Consider the following 23,298-nt stretch of genomic DNA (forward strand, 5'->3'; position numbering starts at 1 on the left):
TTATTATTATTATTATCATTATTATTATTATTGTACTACCAATAGTGATAATAATAAAAATAGTTCCATCATTACTACTGTTGATGTTATTTTTGTTGTTATTTTGTTTTGGTAGCCGTACACACGGTGGAACAAGACTCAGACATTTAAACTACGTCACTTCCGGGAAAGTGGGCGTCGCTTATTTTGTCATCTAACCGAAGAATAACAAAAACAAACATAGCGGCGAGGTGATTCGGGAGTCGGTGAGTTCGATGGACTGCACGTTTGTAGCAGCGCTTTTCGAAATATGACGTTTGCATTACTTCGGTAAAGAAACGTCGGTGGCGAGTCTTTAGCAGCAGCGTAGGTCTCCTTACCGAATATTATTGTGTGTAAAGTTAGCATCGGCGCTGTGCGGCGAGCAGCCTCCAAAGACTTTTTACGGGGTGACAGCAAGATTGCCAGCCGTAAAACTATTTTATATTGTAACATACGATGCTTACATCGCAGTTTTTAATTTAAAGCGCGATCATTTTTGCACAATATGAGCCATTTCCAAGCTGCTCTGGGTGCTCGACAGCCACCTTAACGAGCCGTTCATCTGGCCAGAGGAACGTCTCAGCCAAACTCCGTTGAAAAATACACAAGTTAAACACTCCCTTCCATTCTTTCCAAACTGCTTTAACAGGAATTGAAATAATCTCGACATATTCCGAAGCGAAGTAAACAGCCATGATGATCGGCCTCCACGCATCGCCTGATGCCGCTTGCTATTTACGAAATATAGTTATCTTATCAGTTCAGCGTTTGGTTACATTATCATGCCGGATGGCTAGAGGCAGCAGAGAGCAGCTTTGACGCCTTTAAAGCAAGTGGAGGTGGGGGGTAAATAGTTTGCACTATTTGAATCTACTTTCAGAAAAACCTTACACAAATCGCAAGGAATGCAACGGAAAAACCTGACATAAAGGTGCATAGTTTAGAGTATCATGGCCGGATGACACCTGTTCACCTGACTGCATGAAAGGGGGCAGGAGGCCACCTGTCACTGATACACGACCCTCTTAATTATCAGAAGACCTTCATGAATCTGCTAAACTGCAAAGTGCAAACCACATCACGATGTTGAGATTGTGGAAGACGATTATTCAAACAGTCAACAGGAATTGAAGAACTGGTGAAACATCAGTCAGTGATTCCACCTTCATTATTTTAATCCCTGTCATGGATCTTTATTGCTTCTTGTAGAGAATGCGCCAGATCTCGATTCAAACCTTTAAACCCGCACTTGTGCAGGATTTAATCGCCAGGCTCCGACTCTTGACACTCCAGTAGCCAGAAAAGAAAAAAAAAAACTAACCAGGTGTTGGGGGAAGGGTGGCTCATCGTCTCACACTACCCGAGCAATGGAGTTTAAACTCTCCCGGGTCACAGCCAGCAAAATTAGTGTGGAAGAGACTTCTGAAAAATCGTTAAAGCTCACAAATGTTCCTTTCCCATTAATGCTAGATTTTAATTATTTTTCTGTTCTCAAATTTTTGGCCAAGTAATTTTCTACTTCGCTAGAATTTTTTGAAATATTTTTAACTGCTGTCTTCTGCATTATCGTTTTATATTTGATTAAAGCTCTTTCAGTGTCTTGTACGTTTTCTTCCTGATCTTAATCTACTTTCTTTTAACTCTATAAGAGAGTTTTAGTTTAATTATTTCTGCAATTATTTGTAGTTTTTTTATATATCAACATTTTTTTGCACTACACATGTTCAGCTAAATTTGAAACTGCTTATTTCAATGAAAAAATGAATGATAGAAATTGGGGAAAAAAAATAATCGTAAAACGGGAATCATAAGTATCTTATGCATATTTTTATATTATACACATTTTCATAATCAACACATATTTTATTCATATTTTATTTTGTGTTTCCGTTGTGGCTAAAAAATCTGTTTTTGTTCATTTTTCCCAGGTCCAGCACCCCAATGAGCCTGCTTGCAGGACAAACGGTACTGGCAACCTACAAATTAACAGTTTTTGTCATGACTCATGAACAATATTCATGAAATATCTGGCAACCTATCTGTTGAGGATACTGTGCATTACCTGCTTCATTTTGAGGCTCCTCTCCCTCAACGTTCCCATCGTTTTCTCTCAGCAGGCGGGAAGAAGCATGTGATCGGACCGAAACCAGCCGCCTCCTTTGGTCTCCACTTCATCAGAGGTACATTTCCCGTGAAAGCAGAAACCGTCTCTGACAGGAGCATCAGAAACGGTCCGTCATCTCGGCCGCCGTTTGACGCGATCAAGCCGCTCATGTGAAACCGATAGGACTGATCGGGCCCAGAGCGCTGAGAGCCGACCCGGTTTTGCTGCAGATGTAATTGATGTCACGGCTTCAGATTGCATCTGCATAACCCATCGGATAATGTGACTTGACTTAAATCCAGAAGTCTAGTTTTCAGTGGATAAGAGGTGAACTGAGTCTGAAGGAAAAGAACTATATCCTTGTATATGTCATGGGTAATTTCCATATTTGGATTGTCCTGGAATTGTCCATGTTTTAGATAACTCCTTCTAAGTGTACTTATGTATGCAGGTGGGTGGCGCAGTGGTTAGTGCCTCCACCTCACATCAAAACAAAGAGAATAGAGAATGAAAAAATGAATGCATTAAGGCTCAATTATGCTCACGTTACGTACGTAGATAGGTACGCCTGTTTCAAACATCATCGCCCAAATTTTTCCTGCATGTACTTTTGTTGCCATGGTTGTTAAGCAGAGCATCCGCTAGCTGTCCAGGGCAGTCCAGAGTTCCGAGGTCACATTCAAAGAGAAAGAGAAACAAACAGGCGGTGTAGGAGACAACGGCGATCTGTGCAGCCATTAAATCTATGTTTGCATGTAGATGGAGAATAATTCTCTCTTGTGATACTAACGCCATGATGTCTTCTTCTCTATCACCGTTTCTGGTCGCGCAACACTGCTCCCGGTGACTTCTAGTGGTACTGCGCCGTTTGCCGTGATTAGCTTTGTATCCGCTACCTCCCCCAAAACAGAATTGCTCACTAAATGAACGGAGAGGACAGTCAGGCTCCATCCAAATGTTTATTGTAAATATGTAACACAGTTTTTTTTAACTATTTAATGAAAGACAGGTGGAAATTGGGTAGATAATTGTGCAACCTCTTTCCATTTTTTAGCAGCTTTTGGTATTTCTCAAATAATTTAAGCACACAATTAGTAGATTTGCTGGCCCCCATCCCCCCGCCACTCAGACCCTCCTCAAGATTTCGTCCTTCATGTCTCAGTCAGTGGTTCCCAGGCGGTTATTTTTAAACCGTCTTATCCAGCGGGAGAGTGTCAAGCGATTGCGAGTGAAAATGCACAACATGCTTGACAGGGATCTAAATTTGGTTGGCCCCGAGGACAGCCAGAGCGGATACTGATGGTGCACGTGCTTGCGGTGCATTAGCCATTGCTCTACCAAGGTTTTATGAAATCAGGTTTACTTTCCCAGTTCATTTAAAAAAATTAATTCGTAAATGAACACAACTTGGCCCAGTCTCCTGCCTCCTTACATCCTCAGACTTTCTAATTTTCTGGCTGCATTAATTCCAACAAACTGACAGTGTTTCCATTTCATAAATGTACACGCTATTTTTAATAGCTTACCTTTGTATATACAGTGGCCCCTTAAAATATGAATCACCTGAAAAAAAGGAATTTTTTTTTAAGATGTGAAGCACGATTTGAGCAAATTTTAATCTTAAAATACAAAATAATATCATCATAAGGGTACAAGAGCAAGAAAATCAAACTTTGAAATTTCTGCAGTTTGCGCCAAGTGAATTCCCACAACTTGAATACGCTTCATGAGGCCGCCAAAGCTTCCAGCATCCTTCAGCTACTTCATCCTAGTTGTTAATACAGTACAATTTTATATCTTGTGCTTATTTTGTGTATGTTTTTTTTATTATTTATTGTGAGTTTTGGGGTGTTTGGAACAATTTAATATGTTTTCTGTTATTTTAAATGGGGAAAATTCATTTAAGATATGAAAAAAATCAACATATGAACCATAGTTCTGGAACGAATCAAATTTGTATCTTAAGGGACCACTGTATCTATATTTATTGTGCAGATACATACAACCACTCATAAGAATAAGAATAAGAACAACTTTATTTATCCCGAAGGAAATTGTTGTGCCAGAGTTTCAAGTAAAACATAACAATAATAAATAATAGTAGGAAATTGTATTAACGGTAAAAAAAAAAGGGGGGGGGGTAAGAAATACAAATAAAACTATAAAGTGTATATCCACCTTCCTGTGTCAAAGTCAAGGCTAAAAAGTGTTTTAAGGTCTTCATGTACACATTTACATCATAGAGACATGTTGTTTGTGGTGCAGTGCGATGGTTAAGTCTGTGGAGGTTCTCAGTCATTCAGGTCATGACGAATTCTTGTCGTAATCTACTTGTTGTGACAAATGGAATTTAATTTCTTCACTTGAAGACATTGCACCCCTCATCCAAGAGGCTTCGTCAGTTCTTACGATCTGTGGGGAGTTTCCAAATATAACTGCCAGGGTTTTGGGCAGGTTGAGGTTATGGTGGCTTGTTATGTAAATGTAAGAATTGATTGGCAGAAACGTGGTGTAAAGGGGTAGTCATGCTAATGGGGGCAAAGGAACACCTTTTTTGGTATTACTCGTTTTGTAATGTGAAAAGGTGAAGCCAGACAAAGCAGTGAATCCATTAGATTACACGGACTGAGGCTCGTGGAGTTTCCGCTGGTTCTGGTGGTGAAGCTGGCAGTCGTATTCGGTAACTCCCCACAAGTCATTAGACCTGAAAAAGCCTCTGTGATGGGGGGTAATGAGATGAGATGATGAGATGAGAACAACTTTATTAATCCCGAAGGAAATTGTTGTGCCAGAGTTTCAAGTAAAAACATAACAGTAATAGATAATAGTGGAAAGGAGGAAGAATAAGAAATATAATGAAATATAAATTGTCTTAGCTGTTAGCAGTAACTACAAAGATTGAAGATTCCCTACGGCTGAGGGAAGAAAAAGTAAAGTAAATTCAAGTCTAGTTGCCACGACAAGAAGATTTCAACAAGAGTGCAGAGGTTTAGCACCTCCTCCTGAGTCCTTCTGTTGAGGTTGGACTCATGGATGCGTTCAGAGCGCACGGCAGATCCTAGTTACCGACAATCCGTGAAGGCTCAAAAGCTATAACTTTTAGCCTCGCTGGTTGCCGGGTCATCCACGACCATCCTCGCTCCATCCGCGCCACCCATATTAATCGCGCTCACACTCGTTTCCGTTTCCCTTGCTCACCTGCATCCCTCTCCCGGTGATGTAAACCCGTTGCATCTCGCATGGCGGCCAGTTCCCAGATTTTGTCCAGGTTCTTCCCCCTCTTGCTGGCGTACGCCAACGCCACTCGTCTCGCCGTGACTTTCCCTCCTCAATGTACGCTATCACCTTCTGCTTGTCTCCCGAACGGGCTTCCCTCAGACTTGCTTAGAAATCAGGAGCCTTGTCGACGTCCAACGCACAGCCCCAGTTTCCTGTTCCAGCGTCTGCTCACCTGTTCACATACCTTTTCTCCGAACACTATCTTTTCTGGTGCAGGGTCTTGTTTTGCCGCCTGTTGTGTGGGTTTCCTCCAGGCTCACCGCTTTCCTCCCACAGACCCTGAATTACCCAGACATGTGAACGAGAGCGTCAATGGCTGTGCTTGTCTACATGCGGCTCTGCGATCGACTGGCTTCAAGTGCCACCCTAAAGATAGGATAAACAGCAGATTTTTAATCAATATGTAATCAATTATTTGTTTCGGTGCACATCAAAAACGTCAGTTGGATCAAGAGTGATGAAGAGATGCAATAACTTCAGACTCACTCTTAAATATGATATATTATAAGGACTTTGTCTTTATCAACGGGGAAATGCAAAGGGGAAGTGGCAGTGTCCGTCGGCCAAAACTGTAGAGAATATAAATACTGTTACGAGTTCAGACAGCTTCTGGTAATTGTGTCAGCATGTTCTCGCCGCTGATGGAAGCGGGTCAAGCTTTAGGGCTGAAAACACTAAAATTAGATTGTCTGAGCTCTCCGATTGCGATCCACTTTATTAGCCCGCGCAGGGGGACTCCAAATTTTTTTTAAAAACACCCTGAGATAAACAGTAATACAACACAGAATCAAGCCGCAGGAAATAAGAGTTCATAAAACTAGTCAAATAAGGCAAAAAAAACAGATGAAATGCTCAAATTTATGCCTGCCCTCAATAGATTACAGTATTTCAAAAGATTCTGGTGTATTTTTTTGGATGTTTTGCTGATTGTTTTATAGTTTTAAACCAAACACAAGAAGGGTGCGTATAATTCAAAATTTGAATACATCCCTTCTTTCTGGCTCAGGTCCGGAGTGATGGAGTCGTCCTCTGATGAAGAGGAGATCCGCACCTTCGTGCACGTCCTCAGTGAGAAGTACAACCCCGAGAACTTCCCCTACGGCCAAGGCTTGGGTGTGGTGGTCCTGCCGAGCCCCCCGGGATCCCCTGTCAAAGGTGAAACTAGATCCGCCAGATGAGGGTTAAAAAGTATTTGAATATAGAGGCCACGTTTAGGTATGTCCATCTGTTATGGCCGCCATACTGGGGGGGGGTCACCGTTTAAGTCAGTGTTTCTCAATTATTTTCTGTTTCCCCCCCTTCTTTGGAAGAAGAAAACATTTTGCCCCCCACTCTCTGCCGCGACTATAAATAGCATCATTAGCCGATAAAACTGTGATATGTACGGTCATGGCCAAAAGTTTTGAGAATGACACAACCATAGAAACATCTGGCAAACACCTAAAAACCCTGAAGGAACAGACTTTGTGAAAGTGTTATTCACTAAACTTTTGGCCATGACTGTACACCTTTGCATAACATTGTATCCTTATTAACTTTAAAGAAAAGAAAAAAGAAAGAACTATAGATCAGCTTGCAGGAAATAATAACTCTATTCACATGGTTTTTTTAGACTGTAACAGAAAGTTTTTAAAGTCCATCAATTTGCCTGAAATAAAATCGTTATTTAAACTCTAAAATTTTGATCACAGGATGATTTTTTTTACACACAGTAAACACACCGGTCTTTCCTCATCTACCAGCATAGTAATAGTGAAGCCAAGCGCTACATACGCTACCTATTTCCTCATCTTAGCTTCTGGGTGACTTTCGACATTATTTCTGTCTCTCATCGTCTTTCTTATCATCCTTGTTAAATATTTTTCTATGGTGTCTCTTGAAGGTTTATTCACCGCACTTCATAATTCATAATGTACTGTGTGCTTGGTGCAAAAAACACTTTTACATCATAGATCTAATACTCTGCGCACACTCTAACAATGAAAGTGCCACTGCCACCTGCTGTGGATGTGCAATTACAGTTTATTCTACCACAGCAAAAATAAGCATGTTCCCCCGGGTCACACGTGCCCCCCTGGCATTGCACCCCACTATTTGAGAAACAATGGTCGAAGTTAAGGTTTGAGCGGATGATTGTTTTATTGTAGAAGAGAAGTATCTTGAAGAAAGACTTCGAGACCCCGTTACATTTCTCGGGTCCCGAGTTATCGCCACCCCGTGTGACGTCTCGTCTGTCCACAGATCGGCTGTTCCTGCCCAGCGCATTGGTCCTCAACGGCTGTGGAATCAACAAGGCGGGCAACAGATCGGACATCGCAGCATTCTGCGGCCACGTGGTGGAGTTGGATCTGTCCTACAATCAGCTCAACGACTGGGGAGAGGTGGGGTACCCACAAGGCTCTTTGATTGAAGATCTTTTAACCACGTCAGTTAAGCCCAACTTTAGTAATTTTTTGAGTGATTATGGATTTCAGATCAGCATATTCCCACTTCACACTTGGACGCTTTTAAGTGCAGACCTGCTCTAATCTTCCCCAAGGGCCCTTCAATGTCACGAAATCCAGCGGTCGACGGAATGCTGATGTCCGCCAACTCACACATGTACAGGAAGTCCCATCTACTACAATGTTTGCAAAAGAATAAAACTTAAAAGTGGTTTTAAGGGAAACTGTTAGGATTGGGCTTGCGGCACTCTTGCGCTTTTCCCGGTGCGCGAATAGCCATGCGTTGGGAGCGAACCTCTAGCGCTTGTTACCGGCAATGAAGGAGAACTCAAAAGCTGGAGCTTTGGTCTCCTTGGTTGAGTTTGTCGTGCGCCCTCAAAACTCGCTCTTGTTCCGCTAGTTCTTGTGCTATCGATTGCTTTCGGTCCTCTGTTTCCAGTTCTGTCGCATTCACCGTTAACGCCTTCCTCACGCTTCTTTTTACACACCCTCTGTCTCCCATACCACTCTTGTCTTGCCTGTTGGTCAAGGTCAATCATGCTGAGTCTGTATGGGGGCACATCCTTACATCCCTCATCCTTCCCTCTCCTGTCGATGTATGCCAGTGCTGTTTGCATGGCCACCTGTCCCCCAACTGGGTTTCTCTCATCGTTGCATACCAACGCCTACAAGCCTTGTCACCGCCAGAACCCTCGCTTCACCAGCTGCTACCCAATATCTAACGCCTAGGCGTGTAACGCCACCAGTGTCCTACTGGAACCACAGCCAGGCATCCATCTACCTAGCTTCTTGTTCCTGCCCTCTCCTGTGGGAGTAACTGTTCTTCTACTATTCACCTTTTTGAGTCTCCTGTCCCGTCAGAGGATGCCTGTGTCGGCCCTGACCGGGCTCTCGTTCCGGTCTTCCCCTGTTCAAGTAACTGTTCGTTCACTGCTGCCCCTCTAAGTAAACTGTTTTTTGGGACCCTCTGTTTTGGTGTGGAGGCTTCTGTTGGCGCTGGGGTCCGACCCCAGTGCCACAACAGAAACACAAAACTCCATCCATCACAATATGAACTGAAGATAAAACATCTGATGAGTCATTCAAAGCCAGTCGAGGACTGTTTGATCATTTTAAAAAAAGGAGCGGCGTTCAATCTATGCCTAAATTAAGCTTAGTGATAGTGTGGCATAGTGTGCAAGTTACATTTATCAATATAACATAGCATTCAGTGTGTAGTAAGTTAACCGATCGAGCACAAAATGAAAGAGTTCCCAAACTGCTGCCACTGACGTCTTTGTCCAATCTTCAAGATAAAAAACACCTAATAAAACAAGTTTTATCTCTTTACATCCTCTTCTATTACATATTCTTTTTTATACATTATTTGTTATCAATAAAGTACATTTATCTTATTTAAAAACAATCGAGAATGGAGGGCTGGAATGGATTTCAATTCAATTCAAGGGGGGAATTTAATACACAAGCAAAATGAGTTTAATTTGTTCGTTCACAGAACAAATTAAATGTATAAATCTAGGTATTCCTGTATTATATTTTGATTGCACCCTATCTGTCCACTGTTTTTTTTTTGCATTACACTGTTAAAGAATATAAGTTTCATCCCTCTATCTATCCCACCATGCAGAAAAAGTAGCGATGGTGAAGGAGAGCTGTGTTTACTGGCACTTGGATAGATTTGGAGTGCATGATTCAATGTCAGTGAAGGAGTTTTACATACTTCATGGAAACAGTATCAATCCTTTCAATGCTGGACAATATTTAATACCAGCAAAAGTCGTTAGCTGTGTAGTTTTATGGATTTCATTCATTTTCTGGATAATCCATGTATTATCTGCAATAGTTGCAAGAAAAGCTTCAAAAATATGTACCGTAATTTCTGGACGATAAGCCGCTACCTTTTTCACGTAAACAACAATGCGGCTAATATATGGACTTTTTCGGGTGGGGGACGCTAACAAGCTTCACGCCGCTAAAACGTTTATCCTTGTCACATCGGACCGATGAAACGACCGGGAAATTCTGAGTCCGTTCAACTCCGACACCGAAGAAGACAACTTTGACGGGTTTAGTGCGCAGGAGGAAGCCCGGGATAGCGATCGGCTAGCTGGTGCGGCTTATATTGAGGTGCGCTCAATAGTCCGGAAATTAGGGTATTTATGTTTGTAGATCAGTGATGTCTCATTTGGCTATTTATGAAAATTGCATTAAAAATGTAGAATTTATTATTTTATAATTTATAAATTATAAAGAGTTATCTTTGTTTCTTGGTTTGATCCTGGTCTTTGCGAACAGATCTGCTCCATCGTGTCCAACATCCCCCATCTGGACTTCCTGAACCTGAGCATGAACCCGCTGAAAGACGTCCAGCTGGAACCCTGCATGGCCGACGTCTTCTCCAGGATCCGGCGCCTCGTCCTGATCAACACGCACGTCAGCTGGGACACCGTGCACACGCTCACCCGGAACATACCGGAGTGAGTGACCAAACAACCTGATTGGTTGATATTGACGAATGCGCATCCCGAAAGCAAGTCAAGTCACATTTTATTTGTTTATAGCACTTACTTTTAACGCGGAGAATTCTCTGACAGATTGCCGCTCAATGTGGGCGGCCTTCTGTCTCGACCAGTCTGAATAAAAAGACGGAACAATGATATGTTTAATAATCATAAAAAAATTGCAGTGGTGGACGCCCCACCGAGGCCACCATGTCACATTGTGATCTTTGAAATTAGAGAAGCAGAACGGTTTCCAGGATTTTATTTTCAAGCCAATGCATAAAAGTTGCCTAGGGGTGTGCTGAGAAGCCTCAAAGAAGCAGACTAGATAAAATTGTTTCTGATACACGCCGGTTTTCGTTGTCTAGGCTGGACGAGCTTTTCCTGTGCCTGAATAATTACCGCACGGTGACGGAGTCCAAAGCATCGTGCCCGTCGCTGCGGCTGCTGCAGATCACAGAGAACCACCTCCAGGATTGGGCCGAGGTCAGGAAGTTCGGGCTGATGTATCCCGGCCTCGCCACTCTGGTCCTGGCTAACAACAGCGTGGCTTGTGTGGACGACACCGGCGAGACCCTGCAACGGCTCTTCCCCAACCTGCGAAGCCTCAACCTCAGCAACTCAGGTCGGAGAGGAAGAACTGCAGATCGTCGATATCCGATGGCGCGATATGAATTCGACTTTGTTTTGTGATTTAGGGCTCGGCAAGTGGGAAGACATCGAGAGGCTGAACTGTTTCCCCAAGCTGCAGGAACTCAAAGTAAAGGGCATTCCTTTGCTGCAGCCCTACACCACCCATGAGCGACGGAGTCTCCTCTTAGCACAGTGAGTCCGGGCACATTATCTGCGCCTTAACAAAAAAGGACAATAGCATTTTTCCTCCTAAACTATTATTTCTAGCTAAATCTGAGCGGCTGTGGATCAGTTGACAGAACAGGTATGGTGGCAATATGAGAGTGGAGACGAAAATTATCGTGTGATTGATTTGAAGTGGGCATAGTTAATGCAGAATGGCATAATGGAAGTGTTACTGACGCTTTTGCGCTAGCGCGGGGGGTTTTACAGTGATGGATAATTGTGAGGATCCGCTGGTTGGGGTGGTGAGGAAGTGTGAAAATCTATCTAACACATCTGGTAAGGTCTATAAATTTTCAAGATTCAAAGCGTTTATTGTCACATGTTTCCCTGTACAGTGAAATTCCTACTTTGCTGTCCGCAGTACATTTGGATACGTATTGATAAGAAATAATGATAATGTTAACATTATTATAAATATGAACAGTGTTGGCAGTGCAATAAGACATTTGAGAGCAGCTTGGTGTGTGACTCACAAAGTGCAAGGATGTGTGCAGTTTAAATGGGCAGTAATTACATGTGTGAATGAGCGCAGCACTGGCTGTGCTGCATGTAAAGTGCAGAAAAAGAAGAATGTGTCAGATGTTTAAGAGTCTGATGGCAGTCGCGTAGAACGAGTTCTTTAGTCGTGTCGTTTTACACTTCGCACTCCTGTACATCCGACTGGAGGGTAGGAGTGTGAACCGTCCATGTTGAGGTTGGGCCTGGGCCTTAGCGATGGAGGCAGCTCTCCTATGGACTCAACGGTGGTAGATGCTCTGCAGAGAAGGCAGCGGGGTTTTGCCGATCATCTCTGCAGTCTTTACCACTCGCTGCAGGCGTCAACGTTCCAGGACAGTGGTGCTGCTGTACCACACAGTGCTGCAGCTGGTCAGGATGCTCTGGACAACGCAGTTATTGAAGCTAATGAGGATCTGAGGTAACATACCAAACCTCCTCAGCCTCCTCAGGAAGTACAGCCAGTGTTGAGCCCTCCTGACCGTCTGGGTGGTGATGAGGGACCAGGTGAGGTCCTCGCCTATGTGGACACCCAGATATTTGAAGCTGCTCACCCTCTCAACCTCAAGACCTTTGAGAAACAGTGGCTGATGAGGTCTCCTCTCCCTCCTCCTTGGTCTTGTCCGTGTTGAAGGTGAGGTTGTTGTCCTCACACCACTTCAACAGACTGGCCACCTCCATCCTGTCGGCTGTTTCATCTCTGCCGGTGATGCGTCCTATCACTGCAGTGCCTTCTGCAAACTTCAGGATGATGTTGTCCTCATGGGAGGCGACAGTCATGGGTGAACAGGGTGTTGAGGATGGGGCTGAGGACACATCCCTGAAGAGTGCTTGTGTTCATGGTTATGCTGGCTGAGGTCCTATAACCTATCCTGATTGACATGAAGATGGCTGGCAATACTTGGAAATATCGAACTTGAACATTGTTCACAAAGCAGGATTTGCATCACAAAAGATAATGATACCATCACAACAAATTTGCAAAGGCCAGCGGTGCGCTATCGCTGAATTGCTGTTGTATCAGTCAGAGTATGCGTGACCTGTCCGCCAGTGGTCGGGGCCTATGAGGACTTCCTAACTATGAAGAGTCATGGCATTGTTCTCGCCACCTCAAGAAGAAAAACAAATTTCTCACTTCCTGTTGAGGACATAGAGGCCTTGATCGTGTTTGCAACAGTCAATCAGACTTCAGTTTTGTTTTGTCATTTGTTCAGAACAATCAAATGGAATCAGCCTCAGGTGTCTTAAGATCTCAAAGAAGAGCCTTATTCAGAGTCTGAGTCAATAGGTTTTTTTTATTTTTTCATTGTCTAATGTGTACCTGTCTACAGGCTGCCGTCAATCCTGGTGTTGAACGGAGGCGCCGTGTCTCATGGAGAGAGAGAGGACGCTGAGAGGTTCTTCATCCGGTACTACCAGGGCTGCCCACAACATGAGCTTCCAGACAGGTAAACATCATGCATCTACATTTAGTTTTTTTTCTTATATAAATCACTTTTTTGACCAATTACCAATTTGACTAATTACCAATTGACCAATATTTCTCAAATTGCATCAGATCATAGCAAAAAATACACTTTGTTGTCATTTGAAGTTTTGTTTTGTATATAATCTCTCTAACCAACTTTCAGTAAAACCGTCTCTTGTTTTCATGTTGGGCAATCGTGTCAGAATATCTCTTTAACATGATATTTAAATGAAATGGAAAAGAGAGAGAAAGCAAAACAAAAATCTTAGTCGAATACTCAAAAAAAAACACAAAAAAATATCTAACTGTTAGCCTGCAAGGATAACATGAACTACAAAATACACAACGTTAACAGCACTGCTAACAACTACCACTCCCTTGCTGGTATTCAGCCACTGACAGATCTACACTAGTAGGGTTTGACTGACTTTGGTTTTGGGTTTCATGATAGTCTAACTTGTACAGTAAATAAAGCTAAATAGCAGCTAGCTAAAGGGTACGCTGATGTTTGTATACGTATTAGTCAAACTTATATTTCTAAGAGTGAACTTTTCCTACAATCCAAGTTTGAATGTTTAGCCAGGCCTTCGTCTCCCACAGCAGCTTGCAGGTATTTGCGTTAAACCACAAGCTGAATATATTTCTATATTAATTGTTGTTTTTTTTTTGTTTGTTTTGGTGACAAGAGCTTCATGCCAATGTATAATGACCGTTGACTTCAAATATCAAACCAGCCTTTAATATCCCAAATCAGGCTACGACACATGATGTCTCGAGGAAGACCAGAGAGAAGATTTATAGACGTAGTGAGAGAGGATATGAAGGTAGTTGATGTGAGAGAGGAGGATACGGAGAATAGGGTTAGATGGAGAAAGTTGATTCGCTGTGGCGATCCCTGAAGGGAAAAGCAGAAAGAAGGAGAAGAAGAAGGCTATGACACATAAGGGAGCCTCACCTACGGCTTTGCAACCTTTTGTCTCTGGCATTATGGCAGCATGTGATATCATTTTTGAGAAAGCACTTCTTTGGTACATATTATTGCCCATGTTTTGTTTTGTTTTGTTTTGTTTTGTTTTGTTTTGTTTTGTTTTTCTTACAAACCACATTCCACTTAACCTGGGCAGAATGCTGGGGAAGGATTTGCGAAGGAAGGTGTCCCTCACTGGGCGCTGTGGTGGTGGTGGTGGTGGTAGTGTTGGGGGGGTCTAACCTTTGAGAGACAATGCCACCAGTCTCTCACTGCTCAATGACTCCTTTGTGCGGGGAATTCACTTGATTTGAAAAGTGATACAGAAGGTAGCAGGTTCATTTTTTAAAAAAGTATAAAACCTACGGTATCAACCGCAAACCTCAGGTCGGGGGATTTTGCTTCCCGTCATCACGGCCCGTGATGTTCTCAACCTTAAGACGTCAAAACAGTCATGACATTATGCATGTGAGGATCCTGGACATGTCACAACATAAAAGATCATGCATGAAGCATCAATCTGTGCCTTGCTCCTTCTAAGCTGCGGTCTTGGTCCAAGGCCAGAACCTGGGTGCAGGTCTGAAGCGATGGATCGCCGTGACTGCGTGCGGGTGTTATGGGGAAGTGTTGATACTCCGGGTAAGAGGTGAACACGCTGCTATCCCCTTTCCTCTGCGAGGGAAGTGGGGTGGGCAGCAGTGGCCCTGTTATCCCAGAGATCAGAGCTAGCAGGGCGGGTCACAGCCTCTCAGGTGAACGGATCAAACACCGCCCAGCTTTGAGTAACAATAAATGCAAACCATAAATCCAACAGATCGCGACCAATTCACCCATCATTGCCTGGATAAAGGCGCAACATAGAAAGTACCTCCCTTCATTTGTTATTTGAAGTTTTTAATTCTGCAAACAATGAGGTTTGTTCATTTATCGGATAGAACGCGGTAGTCTTGCATGGAAAGAATTGTGTAAATGGGACAAATAGGAACCGAAAGGTCAAAACAAACCACAGACTGGGATGTTGCTCAAAATCTGGCTTCGACAGGTTCACGTTCAGTCCCAGAAGTTTTTTCAAGCTCTGGGAGCAGACATGGCCTGAGGCTTTTTAGTACGCTGTTATCTCTATCTTTTGCGCTCCGCTTTTTTTTTTTCCCGATAAGGTGCTCCTGATTTCTCCCATAATCACCAAATGGAAGTTCGCTGTCACTCCAACATTCTACGTAAACTCATTGATCAGTGAAGAGTTTGACTTCATGCATGTCCCATGACTATCAATACTTTATATCACAATCATCGTGTTAGCGGGGAGTTCAATCTCATCTCATCCCTTTGCCATCAAGAGCCATGCCACGGTGAGATGGGTTGAAGTTAACCTGACCGTATGGTGATTGTCACTATTCTGAAATAATTTGCTGTCCAGAATGATCTGAGGTAACTCAAAAGGATAGGATGAATTATCAGTATACATTCCCCCACTGTGCTCCATCTGAAGAAAACACGGCAACACTTACATATGCTGACGATTGTCTGATATACAAAATCTAAAACTAAACTTCTTCAAACTGAACAAGATTGAAGTTGCATTGTTGCATTTAAAAGTAGTCGTTGTAATCCGGTGTTTGGCTGTATGGCAGAGGCATGAATTTGGGGCTCAATATTGAGGAATTCTGGTGAAGAATTGGAAATATGGCGTCTTATCACCTCTATTTGCCCCATTATGCCATGCTTAGCACCGTAAATGAAGTCTCTTAGCTAAGTGGCCCCTGTTTAGAATGGCACTTTGTCTGCTCTGGCCTGAGAGTAGAATTCCCACAGGGGGGCCTGCAAGTTTTGGCTAGAAACCCAAAGCCGGGGGGATTGGCTTTGTGGCGAAGTTTTGGGCAGGGTAGGTAAATTGCTTTGATTGGCCCAGCTGTTACAGCGCCTTTGAAAGCACAGACCTTTTCTCCGGGATTTTATTTTATCGTCACCCGGTCCTTATCTCAAGCACGCATTCCCCTGAGGCGGCTGAGAGCTTTCTCACGGCAGGCAAGAGGTAGAGAACCCGGTGTGTCTTTGCCGTCCAAACAAAAGTACACCTGTTATAATGGCCCCTTTTTTTTCTTTTTTTTTAATTAGTGCGCCAATTTTAAAACAGAGGGAAATCTTAAAAATCTTTTAAAAAGCACAAAGAAAACCAGAAGAAAGCGATCTGTTTGTGTGACTCTGTTAATGTTTCAGCTTTTCGCTTAGGTAGATAAAACTTATCATGCTTCCACTCAGCGTACAAAAGCCCCCATTGTCCCAGAAAGATAGAAAATAGTTTAGTGGCAACACCAGCGGTGTGTGTAACCTCAACTCTGTGGTCGCGGTAAGATGCAAGTCCTGATTTTGAGGCTCCGATATCACCCCAGTCCATATTCTCATCTCAGTGACCGAAAATATCAAAGGGCGCAAATGTCCTTATCAAAAAAAGGAAAAGCCCGGCCGCCCCTGCAGCCCCTCCAGAGTTTAATTCTCCCCCCTCTGCCAATGAAAGTGAAGCTTTTCCATTTCACAGAGGATAAATCTAATAGCATTGAACTGCAGTCAAAAACGAGGTTGACGTTACAATGGGGTGCGGTCGCAGTTTGTCTGGTGATTTGCGAAGCATTAATAGATAGATTATAGAGACACCTCAGGCGTGTTCATCCGTATGTTCAAAGCACCTCTGTTTCATATCTACACACACTCTGAGGAAGCTAATGTCTACCAAAGTCGACTTCTGGCCTCAGTTTACACGACCACGTCCCATTGCATTTTCAGTTGTTTTAAAACAGTGCTGATGGAAATCATATCTGCGCACAACAAGACCGAAGGGAACACCAGATACACTGTAGTACTCTTGCCAGGCGCATAGTTATGATTTTTTGATGAACTACAACCTACGTAGAGACACTTCCTGTTTCAGCCCAACAAGAAGTCTCGGCACTACAGCAAGTGTAAATATCAACAATGACGAGCACCCTGACAAAATATGGGCTGACGATGGGGTTCTTTCTTGGAGTGACCCTGAACTGTAAGGTTTGGGTTTGTGATGAACTACAACCTATGTAGAGACACTTCCTGTTTCGGCCCAATAAGAAGCATAGGTATTACAGCAAGTGTAAACATCATCAACGGCGAGCACCCTGGGACATTTGGGCCAACGATGGGGTGGAGTTCGTGCTTGGAGTGACCCTGGATGATAAGGTTGGTTAATTCCAAGAGAATGTAGACTGGGAGTCTTGCCACTGGAACTAATTTGGAGTCCGCCATTGGAGTCCAATGGCAACTGTGTGTTTTCAAAGTGTTGTGTTTTCCCTGTCCACACGGAGACGAGCGCATTTTCAAATCTTTCCACTCTGGTGCTTATTTCCTTCTCGCTCCTTTTTTAAGTACTGCAGCGGTTCTCGCGTAGACACCCGGCCAGAGCGCAAAAGAAGTTTAGTCGTTACACCTAAAAATGTTGTTGTGTAAACAGGGCTCCAATCAACTTTCAACTCCTGTGCTGGAGTAGACATCAACACTACTCCACAAAACTAATTCTGCGTTTCCTCAGGTACCACATCCTGGTGTCCAAGTACGGTCAGCTGGCGCCCCTGGCTGAGGTGGACCTGAGCCCCCGTTGCACGGTGGTGGACGTCCGCTGGGGCGAGAGGGTGGAAGCCGTCAGCTTGCGCCTGGAGCAGACGGTGGGCGACCTCAAGAAACAACTACGAGCGCTGCTGCAGCTGCCCACCAACGGGATCCGGCTCTTCTACATCAACCGGGAAATGTGTTCGGTCTTGGGACCCGAGGAGCTGAAGTGCGGCTGCAGAGCCCTTCACTCCTACAGCATTCGAGACGGAGATGAGATATTAGTCGTTCCCAAAGTCAAAAGCCGATGCAGCTCCTCTGACTGAAGTGGGACGTAGTGAATATTTACCGAATGCCAAGCCCTCAACTTGAGCCCCTTTCTTGTTAAAACGGGAAAATTTTAACAAGCTTGAATGTAAGAGTTCCCATAGTATTGACAGATATATCCCACATTTGCACAGAGCTCTATCACATTGGAAATAAGAAAGAGTATGATGAGATAAGGCCAATTTATGACTAAATTATGTGTAATGTTATGCAAAATTAGGGCATGAAGCTGTTGGATGGAACCAATGGCAGATTGCACTTATATTTAAAAGAGAAAATAACTTTATATGAAGAGTATCTCTCCCATTGGATCCAAGATCTGATGTAAATCTGAGAATGTAGTCCCCGTGGCCTCTATTAACATTTATTTCCAGTGATCTTGAAAGGAAGAAAGGAAAAAGAAAAGGATAATTTTAGGAATGACTAGATTGCCTTTTGCAGCCAGCTTTTCACTGCTGAAGTGCGGCTGCAGCACATCATGGGAGTTGATGTTGAGTACATTGCTTTGCTGTGAGGTTAATTATTCACAGTGCTGAATTATTGAGGAAACAGACAATTGAATTAGTAATAATTGGCCTCAATACGCTATGGTGGGTTGCCAATACATATTTGTCCGACCCCACTTTGTATTAGTTGGCCTCGTGGTGTCTTTACTTTGGCGCCATCTTGCTTCATTTGTTACAATTAAAGCGTCAAAGTCGAGGTTTGGACCTTCTCCAAATGACTAAATCTCTCTGAGCAGATGCATCTGGCAAACGTCCGCCATTACAGGGCAGCAATGTGAATGAATGGGCCATATTTGATGACAAACAATGCTTCCCAACAGCTAAATTGGAACTAAGCGCCCACTCGCCTTTTATTTATCGGACGAGAACGACAAACGTAATGGCGCATCATTAGTTTTGCACACAAGCGGAAATAATTTCTCTTTTTGGCAATTAATATACTACCGTCAAAAAGATTTTCTCACTGTTGGCATTATTGTGAGATAAGAGACAGATGTCCTTTCTTTCCCCTGCCACTTCATCGTGGAACTTTAAAACACATCAGCCGTTCACGATTACAGATGAGAAATTATCGGTCGTTATGAATTACGATGCCATGCAATGCCAGAGCTATTTCAGATGCTGAAGTAATCTCATGGTGATGTTGATTTGGTGAAAGTTGCCAGTTCCCAATGTGTCACATCCAAATGACAGACAAGGCGTTAACTTAAAAATTCAATGGTGCACTATGGGAGGCGCGCTTTTTGCCCGGCCGCCATTGAAGCTGTAACAAATTTATTGAATACTCCTCTTCGACTGACTTGAGGCTTAACTTGAATCCTGTAAGAGGTAGAATATCCTGGCGTAGCCCTCGACCGTAAAGGAAAACCCGGACCACAACGACCCCTCTAGCAGAAAGCCGAGATGGGCCTGAGGCGAAGCGCTCGGAGCCGTGATGTAGAAACGGAGCGTTGACGCTCGTGTTACCGGGGAGCAGCGGCAATCGAGAAAAATCGAGGCCCAGTCCGGAGGGTAACGCCACACCGGCCGCTGTGTCATGGACACTTCCGCCGCATTTAGGGTTCACCCACCAAGCCGCTGCTCCTTCACCCGGCCACCCTGGTATCTCCTTTACATCTTCCTCACAAACCTGACACTTCCAGAGGCTGCCGTTTCACAGGACACCAGGTCTTGAACTTTCCCATCGGCTTATGCCGGCTTCGATTTTCAAAAGAAAACATTTGACAGAGAAAGGCGCCCTGCCTTCTGAGAATCCTTGTACAGCAGAACTTTTTATTATTGCTGTGCAAATGCCATGTCAAGTTTACTACAAAATATGTGCCGTGTTGTGTGGCTATTATTAAGCAAAAGCTGGAATGATTGTGCTTTAAAAATTTTTAATTTTCTTTAAAGATTTGTCATTTAGCACAACAAAGAGGCGGAAGTGTGGTCAACCGGTGCAAGATTTAAAATGCAAATTGTTTGGTTTGAAGATTTCTTTGATTCCAGTGGAGTAGGCTTTTGTTCTTCAATATCAAAATATCGAGAAAGAGATGAACAGAAATGTACATTTGGATGAAGAAAGACCAACGTGACAATGTACAGCTCTAACAGATGATTCAGTGCGTAACTTGTATAGACGATTTTGTTAAAAAAAATCTGTATTGCAAGGTTTTTCAAGCAGCTGTGGATGACTGAAAGGGCACTCAGCTAGTCTACAAGTGACACAGACCTTTCCGTTAAAAAGGACATTTTAAATACAGACTTGGCTCTTGTTCGCTTAGCACGAGTGTAAATCTGCCTCCCCCAGAGGTCATAAAAACAATTTTTTCATAAACAAATATACACATGAAGTGACGATGTGAAATCGCATGAGACAATTTGAAACAACTAAAAGTAGGAACTGCTTCCGGGTTTGGCGGATGGGTACAGATCAAATCTGAATCTCGCGAAACTTGTTCTATCTATTTGTTTACCTAAAATTCAGATGGCTTAATTTTTTTGCATTAACAATACTCAAAAATGATAAGAGTCCCAGCGTGGATATTGGTGTGTCATATATATTTTACCCTTATCAAAGGGACCATTACAAAAACTCTAATTTCCCAAAACATGCCGCCCACGAAACGTGACCTTTTGGATGTGTCTCCCTGTAAATGTGTCGCGCCCGCTTTGCGCAAACAGCGCCGAACTTTGGGTGTGTTGGACGAGCATGATTTTTATTTTTTTTTCAAAACAGAAGGGGATCTAAGTGTCTTAAACGCACTGGAGTGATGTGATACCCGAACCGCAGAGGGATTTGTAGGTCAATAGGCGGAGAGGTTCGAACTGCGTTAGCTGCTTAAGCTAACGTATTGATACCATTTGTACCGCGAAGCTTGCTCTTGTTGCCGGGAGTGTGTGGAGGTACCGCAACCCCTCATTGTGTCGTCGATAACTGGAGATCCCTCTTGAGCGTTTCTGCCCTCGCCCCAAACTTACTATATATCATGACTGAGTAATTCCAAGGGCTGGTAACAGATGTGAAACACTGAATTTCTTAAAAGTCCGCGAGGTGTTGGTATTCGTGTTATATTCTCTTTAAATGTGATTTGAAATGTGTGTATTTCAATGGGAAAATCGTGTCAGTTGGTTAATTTTGGCGTTTTGAAAAAATTCTCAAGCCTGTCACTTTCAGTGGAACCAAATACAGATTTTATTTACAGAGGTTAAAAAAAAAAAAAATTGCTTATCCTTCGTCGGTTGGTGTTTAGTCTGATATTTTATTTATATCACATTTGCTTTCTGTAGTTTCATGGGATTTTTTTTTTCTTCTTTCTTTTCTGAGATTATAATGCCATTTCCTGTATGTTGGTGCTTTCTCTTATTCCACACAAATAAATTATTATTATTATTCCTGTTACTCCTTTGATATGGACTGGAAATTACACCAGGGGTCAGCAATCTTTACCACTTAAAGAGCCATTTTGACCTGTTTCCCTCCAGTAAAGAAAACCGGGACCCTTTTGAAATTTAACATGAATTAACATGGCGTATGACGTTATTATTTTGCCTTTATGCTATGTATAAACAAAGTGTGTTCCTTTTTTTTAAAAAATCAATGAACAAGTGTAGAAAAAACAAAATAACATTTCTGCATGTAACAAAACATTTTGAACTCCAAAAATGACATAAGGTTGAAGGTTACTTTTAAACAAAATTCTAAATGTCTATCTAAGTCCTTCTTATATTTATGAAAAGTTTCTGACTCATAAGTCTATCTAACGTTCTTTTCACCTCAAGAACATTCCTAACAAACTCCTCCTCCAAGATAATTCTTACTTCATTTGTCTTCCTGTCAATACCATGATAGTACAACATTAAAACCTGTTCCTAAGCTTCTAGTCTTACTACCTTTCCACCTCTTCCACTCTTGCCTTTCCTCTTCTCTCTCTGCTTCCGAACACGCCTTCCTCCTCTCCTTGTTCGACTAACAGTAGCCCAATTTCCACTGGTAACCTGTAGGTCATCGGTACCAATGGCGGTCGTCGTTTATTCGGGCCTCAACCAATCCGGTATGAGATCATTAGGTTTGATTCACATGTTTTGTTTTGGGAAAAGTTTAATGCCAGATGCCCTTCCTGACCAGACACTCTGCGTTTATCTGGGCTTTGTGGCCTGTGCCACCCTGAAGCTGCATTTCTTAATTATCTTAAAAAGATAATTTAATAATCCCACATTATCATAATTTTGGCTACAAATTTAAGCTTTGCTTGTTTTCTGTCTGATTTTTTTTGTCATTTTAATCCTTGAAAAAGAAGTAGTCATCTAGACGTTCAATTTATTTATTTTCGAATAAAAATAATCAGCACAGTGAAGCCTTTCGAAGGCCCGTCGTGCGAAGCTGAACATGAAAACGTCTCAAACCAAATCACCCTTCCCTGCATTTGTTCTGTCTTGCGGTCTTTTTTTTTTCTTCTCGGGCGAACTGCGAAGAAACCAATCCATATGTGTCGGACGGTGTTGCGTTACCGGGGCATTCCCTTCATTTCCCTCTTTCTCCCTCCAGCAGCCGCGGCCCTAATCCTGTGTGGATATCTACACCTCCCACCCTACCTTCCCTGCAGCACACCATCACCAGCAGGACCCCCCACTCACCACCCCCACCTGTCTGGGACTGGAGATTCAAACCACTCAGTCACAAAGGTGCTCTTTCTCTTTCATGTCTAAGCTCATGTGAATGATGGAAGTATGGCTTAACTTCTCATCAAGTCCATTTTCTCATTTCCAAGCAGGAATATAACAGCTGTAACTTTTTTTCTACTACCTTTATGAAGCTTGAGACAAACCGGATCATGCTTTCGATCTCTGTCCTCTCTCTCTGTTTTCGACCCTTCGAGTTCTGCATTGAGTTCGGAGGGAATGTCAGATTTTTGTAGATCATTTTAAAGAGTGCCGGTCCAGACGCGCTGTATGTGGAAAATGTCAAATAACTGCGATTTGTGATTTGGCGCCGATTTGACTTTACCGGCATCATGCAATGATTCGGACAATCAGGTCAGACGAAGCGTAAAAAAAAAAAAAAATGATAAGGACACAGTTGTAATCACGGGTTGAATTTTTGTCAACTGAATTGGGTTGTCTTTCCGGTCATGGCATTTCACACTTGGCAAGAAACTCCAGAGAAGTCCTCACAGGCCCAGCCCACTCTGCACTATGCATTAGCAGGGTGACAATGACAGAGTTTGAGACAGTTGTGTTGGTGTGCACGTCATTTGGCCAATGCAAATTCGCCGA

General features: G+C 43.0%; 1 protein-coding gene across 4 annotated transcripts; it reads left to right on the plus strand.

Annotated features, from left to right (window-relative positions):
* Positions 1-182: 182 nt before the first annotated feature.
* On the plus strand, positions 183-21,415 carry LOC147226350 (tubulin-specific chaperone cofactor E-like protein). 4 transcript variants are annotated; one of them, XM_086160463.1, is made up of 11 exons: positions 902-952; positions 1,058-1,170; positions 1,950-1,986; positions 2,139-2,201; positions 6,411-6,559; positions 7,646-7,785; positions 10,144-10,325; positions 10,718-10,974; positions 11,048-11,174; positions 13,034-13,150; positions 17,694-21,415. In XM_086160463.1, exons 5-11 carry the CDS (start codon positions 6,421-6,423, stop codon positions 18,034-18,036), a joined length of 1,305 nt encoding a protein of 434 aa, XP_086016589.1. In that variant the 5' UTR covers positions 902-952; positions 1,058-1,170; positions 1,950-1,986; positions 2,139-2,201; positions 6,411-6,420; the 3' UTR covers positions 18,037-21,415. The 4 variants fall into 4 exon arrangements, with proteins under 4 accessions (XP_086016587.1, XP_086016586.1, XP_086016589.1 ...); XM_086160461.1 differs by lacking the exons at positions 902-952; positions 1,058-1,170 and adding an exon at positions 183-245; XM_086160460.1 differs by lacking the exons at positions 902-952; positions 1,058-1,170 and adding an exon at positions 198-245 and having other exon boundaries at positions 2,136-2,201.
* The last annotated feature ends 1,883 nt before the right edge of the window (positions 21,416-23,298 follow it).

The sequence above is a fragment of the Fistularia commersonii genome, chromosome 15 (genome assembly GCF_037954325.1).
Source record: "Fistularia commersonii isolate RoL2024-O1a breed Wild chromosome 15, RoL_Fcom_v1.0, whole genome shotgun sequence".
In the NCBI taxonomy this organism is placed as follows: domain Eukaryota; kingdom Metazoa; phylum Chordata; class Actinopteri; order Syngnathiformes; family Fistulariidae; genus Fistularia; species Fistularia commersonii.

What these genes read in the sequence shown, in the direction of transcription:
- LOC147226350 (XM_086160461.1), top strand. Translation starts at nt 6,421, where the DNA reads ATGGAGTCGTCCTCTGATGAAGAGGAGATCCGCACCTTCGTGCACGTC. An exon ending in CCTCAACCTCAGCAACTCAG is followed by an intron (nt 10,975 to 11,047) that starts GTCGGAGAGGAA and finishes TTTGTGATTTAG; the next exon opens with GGCTCGGCAAGTGGGAAGAC. An exon ending in CGGAGTCTCCTCTTAGCACA is followed by an intron (nt 11,175 to 13,033) that starts GTGAGTCCGGGC and finishes ACCTGTCTACAG; the next exon opens with GCTGCCGTCAATCCTGGTGT.